Source organism: Anas platyrhynchos, chromosome 1 (genome assembly GCF_047663525.1).
Source record: "Anas platyrhynchos isolate ZD024472 breed Pekin duck chromosome 1, IASCAAS_PekinDuck_T2T, whole genome shotgun sequence".
NCBI lineage: Eukaryota > Metazoa > Chordata > Aves > Anseriformes > Anatidae > Anas > Anas platyrhynchos.
In genome coordinates this window covers 96,688,984-96,703,375 of record NC_092587.1, presented here as the reverse complement: position 1 = coordinate 96,703,375, position 14,392 = coordinate 96,688,984, and the positions used below count along the sequence as shown (strand labels likewise).

Sequence of the window (14,392 nt, the reverse complement as noted above, 5' to 3'; positions counted from 1 at the left end):
CCTTTACTTTTCCTGCCAAAGAAATAGCAAGTGTCTTGAATTCAGTTTTTAGATTCTGATTTTTTTTCTGAATCTCCAGTCTGTTTTGTGTTATTCAGTATTCAATTTGTCGTTTTCACGGAGCATTATTCAAGCTGCAATAACCCTTTGCAGCATTTGGCTTCTATTGCACTATCTGCTCAGCTTTCTGATTGCTGTCAAATATCTGCATTATGATATTCAGTTAGCATTTGATAGTTCTTTTTGGGTATTCTGGAGCTGATAGCACTTAGTAGTAACCCAGCACTGATGACAGGAATCTTTTGTTTTGAATTCTCAATAATAAATAGTAAAAATAGCAAAAGTATGGCTACCAAGAAAGCTTTGACTCTGTATTACGTCAGCTTCCTGAAAACGAAATGACATCCAGATAGCAAAGCTATTGTACTAGTGGGCTTTTTTGACTGAATTAGTAGTGAATGCTCTTAAAACTATCCTTCACTATTAACCTGAATCAGTTCCTAAGACATGAGGATAGGTAAGTGAGGAGTCACTAACAGTGCATCACAAAAGGTAATTAATCAGTTGTCAGGAGGACTTGGTGCACTCTTCCCAAGTGGCATTCATAGGCTGCCTGGTGGAGCTGCTGCTTCTGTGAAGCAGCAGTCACGTATCTGCGATATCTTAATCGGTTGCTGTTAAAATGAAGGTGATGTCAAATGTTCACTCTTGCCATTTCAGTACAGTAAGACAAGATTGAATAAATTGCGAGGAAATGAGTCAGTCTTTGTTTAAATACCCATTAGTGAATGGTGCACAAAGCCTTGCCATGAGCGAAGTTGTTCCCTCTAGTTTCTTTTTAGTCTCCTGGCCACTCTAAAATAAACACAAAGGGGAGTTTTAGATGCTGTGGAAGTTGCACCATGCCAAGACAAGAGGTAGAATGACTCTTCGTGTGATTATAAAGGAGGTATCAGGGAGATAAGAGTTCTCTTGGTACAAAAAAAAAAAAGTGTTGTTATCAATACATGGTAAAACAATGTGTAGTTTTTACAGTACCATTTAACTGCAGCTTCTGGATTACACTGAAGCCATAGGTCTCAAGGCTGCTGTTTTCATGAGCTTGATTTGACAGCTTGTGATAAGGACGTGGTTCCTTGTTTTTGTGCTCTATCAGATTTGGAAAGCTTAACTAAACTCCCTGGCTGAGTTTGAGACTACTTGACAGTCTGTCCTCAGTATGTACCAAACCGTCCTTCATTTGGGGGACAGAAGTGCTGTCTAATCCTGTGTTTCTATAAGCAGTAGTGTACCCAGCTCTGTCATTCAAACAGTAGCCTTTCTTTTTCCAACGGCAGCAGTTGGTGCGAGAGATGGATGGAGAGGCCAAAAAAGGGAGGGTTTCCAGCCCACAAAACTTGAGTTTCTAGCCCTTATTGCATAGGAAGAACTGATACAGCGACTCTCCTCTGTTCTTCTGCTTCCTTCATGTCAGTAGCAAGTCTGTATGAGAATGTGCATGTAAGAAAAGCTGCTTAGGCAGCATTTCCTTCTTTAAGAGCCATTCGTATCTTCTGGAAAAGGTTGTGAAGATGGGAATAGCTGTTCGTGGCATGTTGGGCCACACTGTTTTTATCCTGACTTTTGAATGGACAAATCTTAGAAGAAATAAAGAAGCAATATGGTAAAGTATCTTTGGCATGAGAAGATATTTGGATTAATTGCTTCCAGTTCTGTTTTCATTTCTGTAGGCACTAAAAAGTCTAGAGTTCGTTCTTTGGTATGACTGGGAAAGGATATCAGAAACGTTTAAAAGGAGATGAGAATTTAGAAGGCTCTTATGATCATGATGTGGATTGTGTGTGTGTGTTTTATTTTTTTTTTCCCTCCGTATATCTAGTATAGCCTTTAAGTCTGATGTATCTTAAACCCCGAATACCAGAGCAATTACCTGGTTTTGGTAGCAACATTTCTGGAGACATTCTTTGAAGTTTCCCTGAAGTATTCCCAGCGGATGCTCACAATTAAGAGAAGTAAATAGTTGGAGACAGAATACATAATCTACATAGTGACTTTGAGAATAGAAAGCCTCTAAGTAGAAAGGTGATTGCTGTGCACATCACAGGAGGAAGAAGACTCTGCAAGAGTTATTTATACAATATATGCATTCCCTTTCTCAAAGCGTATGCCTGGAAGCTGCACTAACAAAGTAAACAGATGAGATTTCTTTTTAACTTTAAAATAATAACACTGCTGCCTCCAGTCAGTGTCATGATGAATGACTTTTTTTTTATGATCTGTATGCTGGATTAATGCAGTGTGCTTTATTTGGGTTGCTTTATAAACTATTTTTTTGATGACTGGTTCAAATATGGTATATGACTACTCTGCTTGTTGCCCTAAATGTTAAGTATTAGCTTTATTCTGGAAGTGCCTTTTCTTCAGAAGTTGGTGATTAGCACCTTGTTCTCTAGTAACTTAGGATAAGTCTGCTAAGGAGTTAGTTTTTGACTGTTCTGCCACTCAGTACCATCATGATAGATTTAGTTGTCTATAGTGTTTTCTATCCATATACTTGAAACGTTCTTCATCCTACTTTTAGTCCCAACAACCAGATTTTAACAATCTCAGCTATTTGGTTTAAGGAAGAGGAAAATTTCTATGGGAATTGAAACATGAAACACATTACATAAAAGATCTTTTAAACTTTGTTTCCAGACCCCTGATTAACTTGCTTGAAATCAACCAAGATTTTAGAAATTTGACAAAAAGGCAGATGTATTTAGAAAATTTTCCGCAAGTTCCATGAAACTGAGCAAGGGGAGGAGAGGGATCCTAGGAGTGGAAGGCAGTATGATGGATTCATGACAGGCATTCAAGAGTTAACGTTAATTAAAGCTGTCCTTAAAAACATTATATACAAGAAAAAAATCAGTTAAACATGACATAATGAAGACTTAGAAGACAAATCAGCGTTCAGAGGATGACATGTTTAAGTCGGTCAAGACTGGGTTTGTGTAGAATAAAAGTAATTCTAATGTGTTCATGTATAGCTTGTTTTTAATATGGTAGGGGGATTCTCAGAAACAGAAGTCTCTGTAATCATTAATATATATTTTTTTTGCCAGCTGAGAGAATCTTAAATGCTTTCCAGCATCAAGTCAGATACTTGCTACTGCAGTTCTCTTCAGGTATATGTAAGAGCTTTGGGTGATAATGGTAAACTACCTTTTGCAAAGAAACAAATGTGGGAGCAAACTAGATCCTACAGAAGGCAACAGAAATTCTGGATTCAGTGCTTCTACTCTTCCCCAAAGTTTCTTTAGTTTTAGTCTCAAATATTTTAGATTTCTATAATTAGCATGCTGTAAATATCCTAGTGCTGTCTGCTTCATATGGGTGTAACACTGTCAGTATTCAAAGTGTTTTATAAATGTAATTAATACTCAGAGGCACTCCTGCTGCACAAAACAGACTTGATTTTTATCTTCAATTGCTTAAATTGCTCTTTAAGCTCTTCGATCTATTTTTGCTTCTACTTAGTATCCATAATCTGAAATACATTATCTAGCTTGTAAAGTTGACATAATAGGTACAGATTCTGCAACTCTGTAGTGGAATTTCCCCCCAAAATACTTTTTTTTAAAGCAGAATGACTTCAGAAAACAATTCTTAATTGTACAAAGCAAGCTTTGTACAATTTGTACAAGCTGATAAAGAAACATTTCTACCAGTTTTATTTCATGATGTTTCCCAGGTTACCTTATGGGTGGTGTAGTAGGCTATCAGTCATTTTAGACTTAAGTTCCACACATAAAGGAAAACCTATGAAAGTAGGAAGCCTCTTTTCTCTTTCCAGACAAAGGGGTAAAATATATGATCTTAAAAAAGGGACTTGGGGTTAAAAACCCTGAACTCTGCATGCATTTTGGCTTAGTACTGAAGTTTGATAACTGTCAAGGAATCTCTTACTTTTTGTACATCAGGCAAAACAGTTTTTTAGTAGATGCCTCATCTTGTGAGGAACTTGTGCAGGTTCTGAAGCGGTAACATGGATTCCTGCCTTTAACGATAGAAATGGTGGCAACATGAGAGGGAATCTCTTAGAGCACAGACAGCTAAACTCCACTATGTCCGTGGCTGCACTGGCAGTCTGCTAGAGCCGTACTTGTTTGTGAGTTAGTATATAAATGTGCATGTTTGTATAATTTGCATAGGCTAATTGCGCATTTGGATTTTGAAATAAGATTAGCATTGTGCAAGCTCATCAAAATACATATCCTTAAAAGTAGACGCTTCCTAGTGCTATTTGAAAAAAGAAAGAAAAGGGGTGTAAGCTGTACCCAAACTCCAAATCTGTAAACTAATCCCACCTTTTTTTGTTCAGATGGAGAAGCGATCTGTTCTCAAATTAGAGTAGTGAAGTAACAAGAAGAGCATTATCAAGTAGGTACACTGCGTTATGGATGCTACTTTCTGCAATCTGGAAATAGTGTTCTGTAGGTAGACGTTTATGTTGTCAGAATATGTAAATCAGTAGGGAGACAGGGTAATTGTCAATAAGGGACAACTTAAGATCCCTATGCATTAGAGGTCTCTTATGGAATTAACTTAATGATTAACTATTAATAATTTATCGGGATATTGACACACGACTGTCTGTATGCTTTGCAATCTCATTTTATTACAAATATTATTGGCAAGCACGTTCCGTATATACATCGCAGATAAAAATCCACAAAGGAATATCTAAATTGCATGCATGTAGTTGCTGCACAGTACTGAGGGGAGGTGGTGGTCTAGAGAGAACAAAAAAGATGCTTGAGAAAAGTGCAGTCTGCAGTTATGAATTATTTCATATAAGTATTGCCTATGGCATGGATATTTAAAGAGGGTGAAAAGCCGAATATATTACGAGCGCTAATATTAACTGCTGTTGGTGAGCTAGTGGAGCATGCTCAACCAATTTCAAGCGGAGGAGACCAAACTTGGAAGTCTGTCTCAGATGCACCCTGATATTGTATTTTGTTTGTTTTTTTTTGATAACTGAGTTCTAGCCGCTTTGTATTCTGAAGAATTAATGTGGTGAGTCCTACTGTAAGTAACGATAAACCATTTGGGGGGGAGCTGGTGCTTCGGAGCAGTTTGCGTGGAGAGGTCTTGCGTGTTCTGCTGGAGGGATGCAGGCGGTGTTTGGCTGTGAGCTCGCCCCGCAGATGGCGCTGGTTATTTTAATGCTCTCTCGCTGCTGTCCGAGCAGGAATCGCTGTGCTGGGAATTCTGATTGGGCTGTGTGTAAAATGTATGCTTTTCAGGTGACTACTGGAAGCCAGATGTTTTTTGATAAGATTTTGATAAATGTATTGGGATCCACTGAGAATAAGATTTAACATGAAAATAAATAAAAAGCACCCCGGGGAATAATTCTATTGTGTTTATATTCCTTAGTTCGGAGATTTATTTATATATTTTTGTTCTGTTCCTTCCTTCTACCTCTCCTTAATAAGAGCGCTGGACAATTTATCCCCATGATGAAATTATATGAAATGTTTTCTGCCCTTTTTTGAATCCAAAACCTTCAGCAATGCATATAGCACAAGTGAATTTTCAAAGGAAAACTCTTTGAAGTCCTTTTTTCTTTTTTCTTTCTTTGTGTCTGTCTCCCCCTTTCTCCATATTTCCCCCCTCCTTCTCTCTGTCTGTCAAGTTCAAGAGCAGCTCAGATGCCATGAATTAAGTGAAGCACAAAAGGGGAAAAGGAGACCCTTTTGAAGAACAAAGGCCTCCCATTAGGCTGCCGTGTTCTTTCTCTGACCAAAATTGCTCCCTACATGGTTTTTATTGCTGTCCACATGCTTGGCACATAAGGTAAATACAGTAGGACCCTCGTTACCTCACACTCTCTCTTCCTCTTCCCTCTTCAATAAATGTTTTGTCTCTTTGATGTCCCTAGTAATTCTTATACTGATTGTTCCCACCCTCATAAAAGCCCCAGGGGTAGTCATGGTGGTGGATAGCATTAGATACTGTGTAAATGCTTCCAGAAAAGAAGACAAACTGCAGCCAAAGAATTTATTTCAGGTGGAAGAGAATGGGAAGGAAATACAGATGTTTTCTTTTCTTCTTAACATGTTGTCTCTATGTCCCTGCTGCACTTGCATATCTCATTGAAGTTCATAATTTCTTCCTTTTTATTTCAAAAAGGAACAAGAAAATAGGACTAAATCAGAGTTATGAGGAAATGCATGCCACAAGACTTTAAAGGTATAGAAATCTTTTCTTAAGCCTTCTTATTTTTCTGTATGATTTGGACAGCTATTTGTTCCAGAGTTTTGGTGAAAAGTACCAGCAAAGGTTCAGACCTGGACAGGTTTAAAATTTGAACTTAATCAAGTGACACTTAAAAATAGCATTGAAAAGTATCAAGCATATGCAAAAACTTTAACTAGTATAAAATGCTGTACCTTAAGCCTAAAACAGCCACTAGACTTTCTAGTACTTCAATGACAAAATTTCCTAATAGTTCCTAAGGCACCTTTTGGGGAGCTGATTTTTTTTTCATTTTTCAAAAACTCTGCCATAAATAATTTGTATGGAATAGCATAATTCATGCCTAAGTTGTATGCTTTACAGTTTCCAGACAAGTATTTCCTGGAATTTGTAATTTATGTTCTCCCAACTTCTGCTTCTTCACAAATCATTTTCAAGGATATTTATTTGGTTTGAGATTTGTTTGCTTTCATCTCTTAATTCTGCATTTTCACTGACAAAGTATTTTTAGTAGTTTGTATAACACGGTTAAACATGCAATTATTAAAACAAAATACCATAGCATTTTTATTTTGTTTTTGGCACTGCCATTTAATGCTACTACCTCACCTCATGGAGTGTATGTATATATATATTCTGGTAATTCCAGACAAAATATCAACAATGCCACTTAAAGAAGTAACAATGACTTCAATTGATTTATTTTGTAGATTACAAAGCAAGGAATATCCACCTTGAAATATGACTTTTCATGGCAAGTCATTTTTTTTTTTTTCCTGTTGCTCAAGTTGTGTAATAAGCCTTGTAATAAGTTATATCAATTGTAATGAGTGAAACTTCTCTTCACTCTGCATGGGAGCAAGGTTTTATGCATCCACACAAGCACACAGCCCACATCCCTGCAAAGGAATTGAATTCACTTCCCTGTCCACTTGGAATTGGCCCATTTAATTTTCTGCTGTGTGTGTGGGGAAGTGAGGCTAGCACTTAATGTACTTGCAATAAATAACTGGCTTATTTTGATTCATATTTTATGCAAAATCCATAATTCAGATGTTGTGGTAGAACACTGTGTAGGTAACAGTAGAATCTCCACTCGTGCTAAGTGTGGATGCTGTGATTAATGGCAGTGGCTGTAGCTGTCTGAAACTGGAAGATGAACCTTTGTTTTGTCTGTCTTGTCCCAGTTGCCGTGCACAATTTGTCACTAATTTAAAGCCCCATGTTCTCAAATTCCATCAGATTACATCATTTTTTTCTGTAAGAACAAACAAAACTCATGTGAAAAGCCAGCTTAATTGTTCTGATGGGAGGTCTGCTTCTCTACTGAATATTTAAACTCCAAAAGGGACCACTATGTGTCTGTAGTGATATGTCTGCAGGCCTATGGCCTGAATTTTATGAGTTTTATCTGGTTACTTCTGTACAAAACCCAGTAACACATGATGGAAGTAGGGACTTCGCCTGTTGAAGCCTTCTTGAAATAAGTGATGAAATAACCTTCCTGAAATAAGTGATAACATACTATCAAGAGCCTTAATTTTAATTACTGAAAACAGAGTTCGTTAATTACACAAACTCTGAATTTTCAACTACAGTGTCCAGTGCCTTGAGATAGAACCTAACAGTGGAAGACTTCTATTGCTGTTCTTGAAATAAGCTGGATATTTTAAAGAAACAGTGATGTCTTCAGGAGGGTTTCATGTCACCGTATTGACACTTGCAAAACCAGATTTCAGCTGAGATCCCTGCATTAGCATCAAAAAGCACTGCATGTGACGTGGAGATAGGAATCTTTCAACCAACTGAAATACAGCTGTATCTCCTGTTGTAGAAGTTGGGGCACAGGACTAGTGAATGTGTGGGTTTTCTGATAATAATTCAGGTGGATTTGAACCTAACACCGTGCTCTGACTACTTCAAGAGAGATCCTACTCTTCTCTGCCACCAGTTGTGTACTTCTGCCTGTTCTGTTATCATCTGCTGCTGACCTGATAAGGCTGAAATGTATCCTCCAAGAAAAGAAGAATCTTATTCAGTCAGAGCAGCAATCTCTGCTATCCTCTTGACAGCACGCGTTTCTGGAGTTTTGATAGGGAGCTGCATGGATGGAGGGGGAAGAGGTTTATCTGGCAGCCCCCCGTGCCTGAGCCAACGGTGCCATCACAGGGTGCCGTAAGCAGGTGGCCATCCCGTCACCAAGTGCCTTTCTAGCCTCCATGCTGTTTCCTTGTTTTTGACCTAAACTCCTGTAACTCCCGGAAAGAGACTTTTAAAAGTGGATTTGGGGTTATGTTCTTTTTACAAGGGCTGTGTTGACATAAAGATTGTCACTTTGCCGTTACATTTTCAAGATCTCAGCTTTCTTGCATGTCTGTGGTGTCCTGAATGCTCCTTAGTGCTAGTGCCAAGCTGCCATATGTGACTCAGCCCTACAGATTGAATGTTTGGTACTGAGATTAAAAGGGCTTTCTATATCTATAACTCTCTCCCACAGTGTGAAAATGGAATTTATTTCTTTCGTGTTGGTGCCACGAGAAGTTTCTCAGGTTTGTCTTCGTTTTGAACTCTTAGTCATTCAGGAAAGGCTTGCTTATCACAGCTCTGAAATGTGAGGTTGGTTATTCTAGTCATTGAGATTCTCACGGGGTCAGTCCAGGATAAATGGTCCATTACATCATCTACTCCTTCCCAAAGGGCTAATATTTCTTATTAGATTCCTGGTGGAGCTTTGAAGCTGTATAACTACTCTCATTCTCATCACGCAAAATGTAAAATGTATTGAGTTAAAACAAATAAAATTTTCTGCTGCTTATTCCTTGGTTTGCAGACAACAATAAGCAATACTCCATGCACTGTGAACTGTAAGAAGCTTTCTGAATTCTCTGCCACTTCAATGGACTCTTTTTTTTTTTACTAGTTTGCTCTAAGTTATAATATGGAGATTTGTTTAACATGTTTATTCTACTTAGCTTTTTTTTTCAGGCAGCAGCATGAAACAGGAACTTTTGAGAAGTTTCAGAGTTGCATGTTGGATTTTGAATGCTGAGTTAAACTTGACGAGTTTATTACTACTCCGTTCTGTGTACCTTACAGTTGAGGTTTTCCTTGCTACGGGCAAGATAAAATGTGAAAATAATTAGAAATAGGTGTAGCAACAGTTCAGCCACATTCAGTAGAGTACCCCTCTGGTGAATTTTTTTGCTCTAGTGCTTTAGGAAAGGACTACCTGTATGTTCTGCCATGATAGCATGGACTTCTTGCCTAAGCATTAGAAGCAAGGAGATTTTGGACTTGGCGTACAAACAGATTACCTTGTGGTAACCACTTACTCTGAAGGACATACGGTAACTGTCTGTGTACATTGCTTGGTCAATGTTGTTTTGACTGCGGTCTGCTTTCATGGAAGACAAAACTACTCTGAGCTATTCTATGCAGCTGTAGGCACACAGCTGTTTAGCACAGGTTACTGACATACAATTTGTGGTACTGGAGACCTGGCTTTCTTTTACATGCCATTCTCTATCAGATCAAAGGAATCATCATCATCTGTGTGCTTCTGTCTCTGGAGTCATCAGGAATATTAAGACAGGTTCATCACCGTGACTTCTAGGCATGGCAGTGCTGGCTTCTGTCCCTAGCTCTGGTGGCTTTTTTTCCTCTGTGTGACTTTGGTCTTGCTGTTTTGCTATAGCGTCCCTTTCTCCTTCTTTTTATCCCTCACACATTTTTGTTTAAAATAGAGATAGTGGCATCAAGTCCTGGAGCTTTTAGATGTAACTGAGAAAATTAGTCCTGACTTAATCTTGTCAGTTTGGGTTCTTTGTCTTCAGTCGCTTGAATGTCTGTTCTCAACAGTTTTTGGCTGTTTTTCAGGTCTGAGGAGTCTCCAAAATAAAGTCAATGTATAATCAGCCATCTTAATTCAGATTACTGGTGTCAAATCCAGTGAGCTATTTTTTGAAGATTGCATGTTTTGTTTTAAAGTGAAACCTAGTAGTTACTTCTCACCAATACAAAAACAACAAAACCCCAAACCAACTGTAATTTTTAATCTTTTATATTGATTTTCCTATCTACTCTCATTGACCCAGTCTAGGCTATTCTTGCTCTTTCTGATCTATTTGATCTCACCATCATTCCACTTTCTGGTGCTGCACATCTGAATGTGGAAATTTTTAAAGACTTTATGCTCAGAACTATTTCTAGCTGATTTTCTCTGTTCTGGGATTGGAATCAAGCCATATATCTCTGTTTTAGATCATTGTCACTGCAGTATCTGAGAGCCTCGTGATCTTTCCTCACAATATCCTGTGAGGCAGGAAGGATTTTTAGAGATAATAACTGAGGCACTAAGGGCAAGCCCATAAAGGTATTTAGATATAGCACTTCTCTCGTGTGGAATTACTTAGTTAAAAGTACCATCAGGATAAAATTGGTGCCTAATTATCTCCTGTGGATTTTCTCGTGACTTGTCCGCACGTTAGAAATGGGGAGGTCTGAAACCAGGTCTCATATGCCCGAAGTTAATATGGTGAGCATTATATTTCTTTCTTCATAGATCAGGATTTTCCACTTCTAGGAATATTAACCCTTCCAGTAGAATTTTGTGCTAAAAGCAGCAACAGTAGTGAAGAAGGCCGTGAAACCTATATTCTGATCAGATCTGTTCATTTTTCTGCTTACCATGACAGAGCAGTCTATACAGAGAAGATAGGACTACTGTCATAATCTTAACTCCTTTAAGTTAGATCCTTTCTTCTGTCTGTGTATCTACCTGTCTAAACCTCATTTAGTCCCTGGAAAGTCTGTTGCACTGACTTTTGGATGTGTATGTAGTGATTAAAACTTGGAGAGAGCAGTTCTCAACAGAAGGTTTTTGATGTGGAGTACTTCTTAAAGTGTAGTCCTAACCTGTCACCTAGAGAGATGTAAGCTGTCTCCATTTAGCAGTTCTCTGATTTACTTTGAGAGAAGATGCCCCAACCTCAGCTTTCTCCCTTGATTTCTTTTCTAAAATATTTATATGAGGATATATTGTAATGCTGTGTTGAAGTAACTTTGTTTGTGGTGAGGTCAGGGGTATTGTATAGATGGCTTGTGCTTTGGAGTTGCTGCCTGGAATTTGCGGTCTGTAAGAAAGTACTGGGTCTTCCTCATCAGTTTCTGGGCATAGTACCCGCGCTGGAAGAGGGTAGTCCAGCAAAACGCAGTTTTACATTGAGGCCACGTGGGTACTTCTGGTATCACAGGATGGCTGTGGTTGGCAGGGACCTCTGAAGATGACCTAGTCCAACCCCATGCTGAGCAGGATCACCTAGAGCACGTTGCACAGGATGGCGTCCAGGAGGGTTTTGAATATCTCCAGAGAAGAAGACTCTGCAACGTCTCTGGACGTATCTGTACCTGGATAGTTTAATTAACATAACAAATTACTATTTCAAAGAGATCTACATTTCCTGCTGTGTATTAACATACAATGCAAGAAAGTAGAAAGGAATTGAAGCTGTCGTGCTTGTGGCTGCTTATCGACTGTTGTTTGTAAGCGCTCGGCTCTCCAAGGGAGGCATGGGCACGGCCCAACAGTTCCTTTCCCCAGAAGATGTAATTTTCTCAGCTGAGAGAACACAGGTTTCCTAAACAGAGAACCACTGCCGACAACCCACTTTAAAAATAAAAATTACAGTTAGTGAGTAAAAACCCCTGTCTTCTGGCTCACCGGTGTGCACTGAACACTTGTGTGATCCGAGGTACTGAGAAGTAGTGCTCATGGTTGTGCTCACCATTAGGAGCAATGCGTGCAGCCCTTCCAAGAGGCCATTCTGCTTTTTCCTTTGCATGTCTGGTAGCCACAGTGCTGCTTTGCTTTGTCTCAGCTCAGAAAATTGCTGCTGCTGTCGGCTGCATGGGTTTGTTCTGCGAACGCAGGCTGGAAGTCTCAGGAGGAGAGCAAGGCTCGCAGTTCTAATCTCTCCCTGTGTTGCCTCTGGTCAGGCAGTGGATTGTTTTTCTGGTTTTGTTCCTCCGGGTGGCATCTGTCTTCAGGAAAAATTTCCTTACAGCGAAGCGTAGACTGATGCTGAACTGTGGGTGTCTCAGTATTGCTGTTTCTGACTGCTAGGCTGAATTAATTATGTGAGCAGTTATAATGTAGGTGCTTGAGATGTTTGTGGCTGTGCGAAATGGAAGGGCTGCTCTTAAATTAACTTTTTCCCTTCCTCTGCAGTCTTATTTTTTGTTTCCTTGTTTTTACTTTTTAAACTTTTTTTTTCTGAATAATAACATTTTATATTTCAAATGTATAAAATTGTTTTTGTGCCACTTGGGATACCTCTTGTATCTGCTAATGCCTTTTGTGATCTTTTTGTCAATATTAGAAGTGTTTCATGTGCCTACACAGCACTTCACTTCAGTCTTCAAAGCTTTACCTCACTGTGACTTTCTAGTTGGATATTTTTGTTATAAACTAATCAACTGTTTCTTTCTTGTTCAGAATGATACATTTTAACTCTGTAAGTGTTTTGGTATTTCTGGAAGGTTTGTCTTAAGTTCCTGTTTTAAAGGACTGAGAAACACTTATTTAAAAGATTAGGTTGAAACTCCTTGATGCACAAAATTAAAAATGTGAACAATATAGCCATTCACAGCCAGATGTTGCAAGATCAGCACAAACCTGACAAAGCCTAGAAGGGATTCTGCTCTCGCTAGGTAAAGACTTGAACAAATACATGCGACTCGCAGTGCTCCCAAAGGCCAAAAGAAATGAATTCTCTCAAATCAGAGTGTGATTTCTCTGGAAAAGTTTGCTCCACTGAGAACACCTTCTCAGCATCTCCAGGGACTTAAAACCATAAAGGTCTTTGGTTTAAAGCAAGCTGGAGTTTGCACAGGGCACGGGTGGAGAAAAAATTAATCCAATGAAGACTGCAGAGCCATGGGTATTTTGTTTCTTGGAGAAAACGTGCATATCTGGTTGTGTTCTGTGCTAGCAGAGGTATCTTTTTTTTCTGCTGAAATGTACTGGTGGTAATAGTAAAGGCAGAGCTTTAAATGCTCACTTCTTTATTGTTTAATTTTAAGAAATCAAGGTTTTCTGGGCTGGAATAGTGACGTATGCCATTTATACCTGTAAAACTTATGTTATTCATAGTAAAAAAAAGACCCAACTCATGCAACTTCAAAAAATCTTCCAATATAACAAGTATTTATTATACGGTGTTCGTATTGCTTTGCCTGAAGTAAGCTGCTCAGCAATTTTACTACAGTGGCAGAGCAAAATTGACAGGTCTTCAGGTAGTCAGAACCGATGTAGGTATTAAGCAAGAAACTTAAAATGTTCCCTTTTTGCTCATAGGGAAATGAGGATTAGTGGCACAGATTAAAAGTATGCTGTGTACAAATGGGCTAAATGCTATTAAAATAACAGAAATGCTACTTAGTGTTCACTGGTGTGTAAAACATTGCATAATGTATATATACGATATGAAATGTCATGTAGCCTGTCTTCCTCATAGGTGGTAACAACAGTATTTTTTCAGGTGGAGAAACTTGAACAGAGCCAAACCTTTGTGAGGCAGATACAGCATTACTGGGACAGCTTTGCCCCCTCTGTTCCTGCTACGTTTGTTTATGCAAGCTGTACTGCAGTCCAGGCTTTTTGGAAACGTGTGTGTTGAAGTTGCAGACATTGTTTCTTCAAATGTGTTTTGAGCTTGTTTGATGTGCATAGAAGTTCAAAGTGGCAGCCTTGCTTTAAAATTAAAATCATTTTTTTCTTGCGCTTCAGCATGTGCTATTTAAAAAGGTGTGTTGCTCCAAGTAACAGATGGCAGCTCTCTTATTCTCTGAGAGAATTTCCTGAGGAGGAACCTGGAAAAACGTTTGCTTGTGGAACTTTCCTCCTTCATGGGGAAAGGTGGAGAAGTAGTGAGGAATGGAAGTGAGAACTTGAAAATAGTTATCTTCCTCTCTATTTAAACTACTTTTCAGGTCACCAGAGCTGTGAAGTCAACTGCTGTGCCCAGTGGATTTTGATTAAATTTGGATATAGCATTTCCCTTTGTGCAAAGTTGGATCTCCGAGGCTTGTCCTCCTAGAGCACATAATGTTTCAGTCCTGATTTCAAACATTTGCATTCTTTGCA

General features: G+C 38.8%; 1 protein-coding gene across 11 annotated transcripts in view; it reads left to right on the top strand.

Moving 5' to 3' along the window:
- The window catches only part of POU2F1 (POU class 2 homeobox 1), a 117,013-nt gene that overhangs the window by 22,521 nt on the left and 80,100 nt on the right, over positions 1–14,392 (top strand). The window contains exon 2 of one of the 11 annotated variants that reach the window (XM_027449377.3): positions 6,184–6,243. The exons of the other annotated variants lie outside the window; for them this stretch is intronic. Coding sequence (XP_027305178.1) covers positions 6,213–6,243 — 31 coding nt within the window. The 5' untranslated portion in view covers positions 6,184–6,212. The remainder of the gene's footprint in view (positions 1–6,183; positions 6,244–14,392) is intronic. 11 annotated transcript variants of the gene reach the window in all.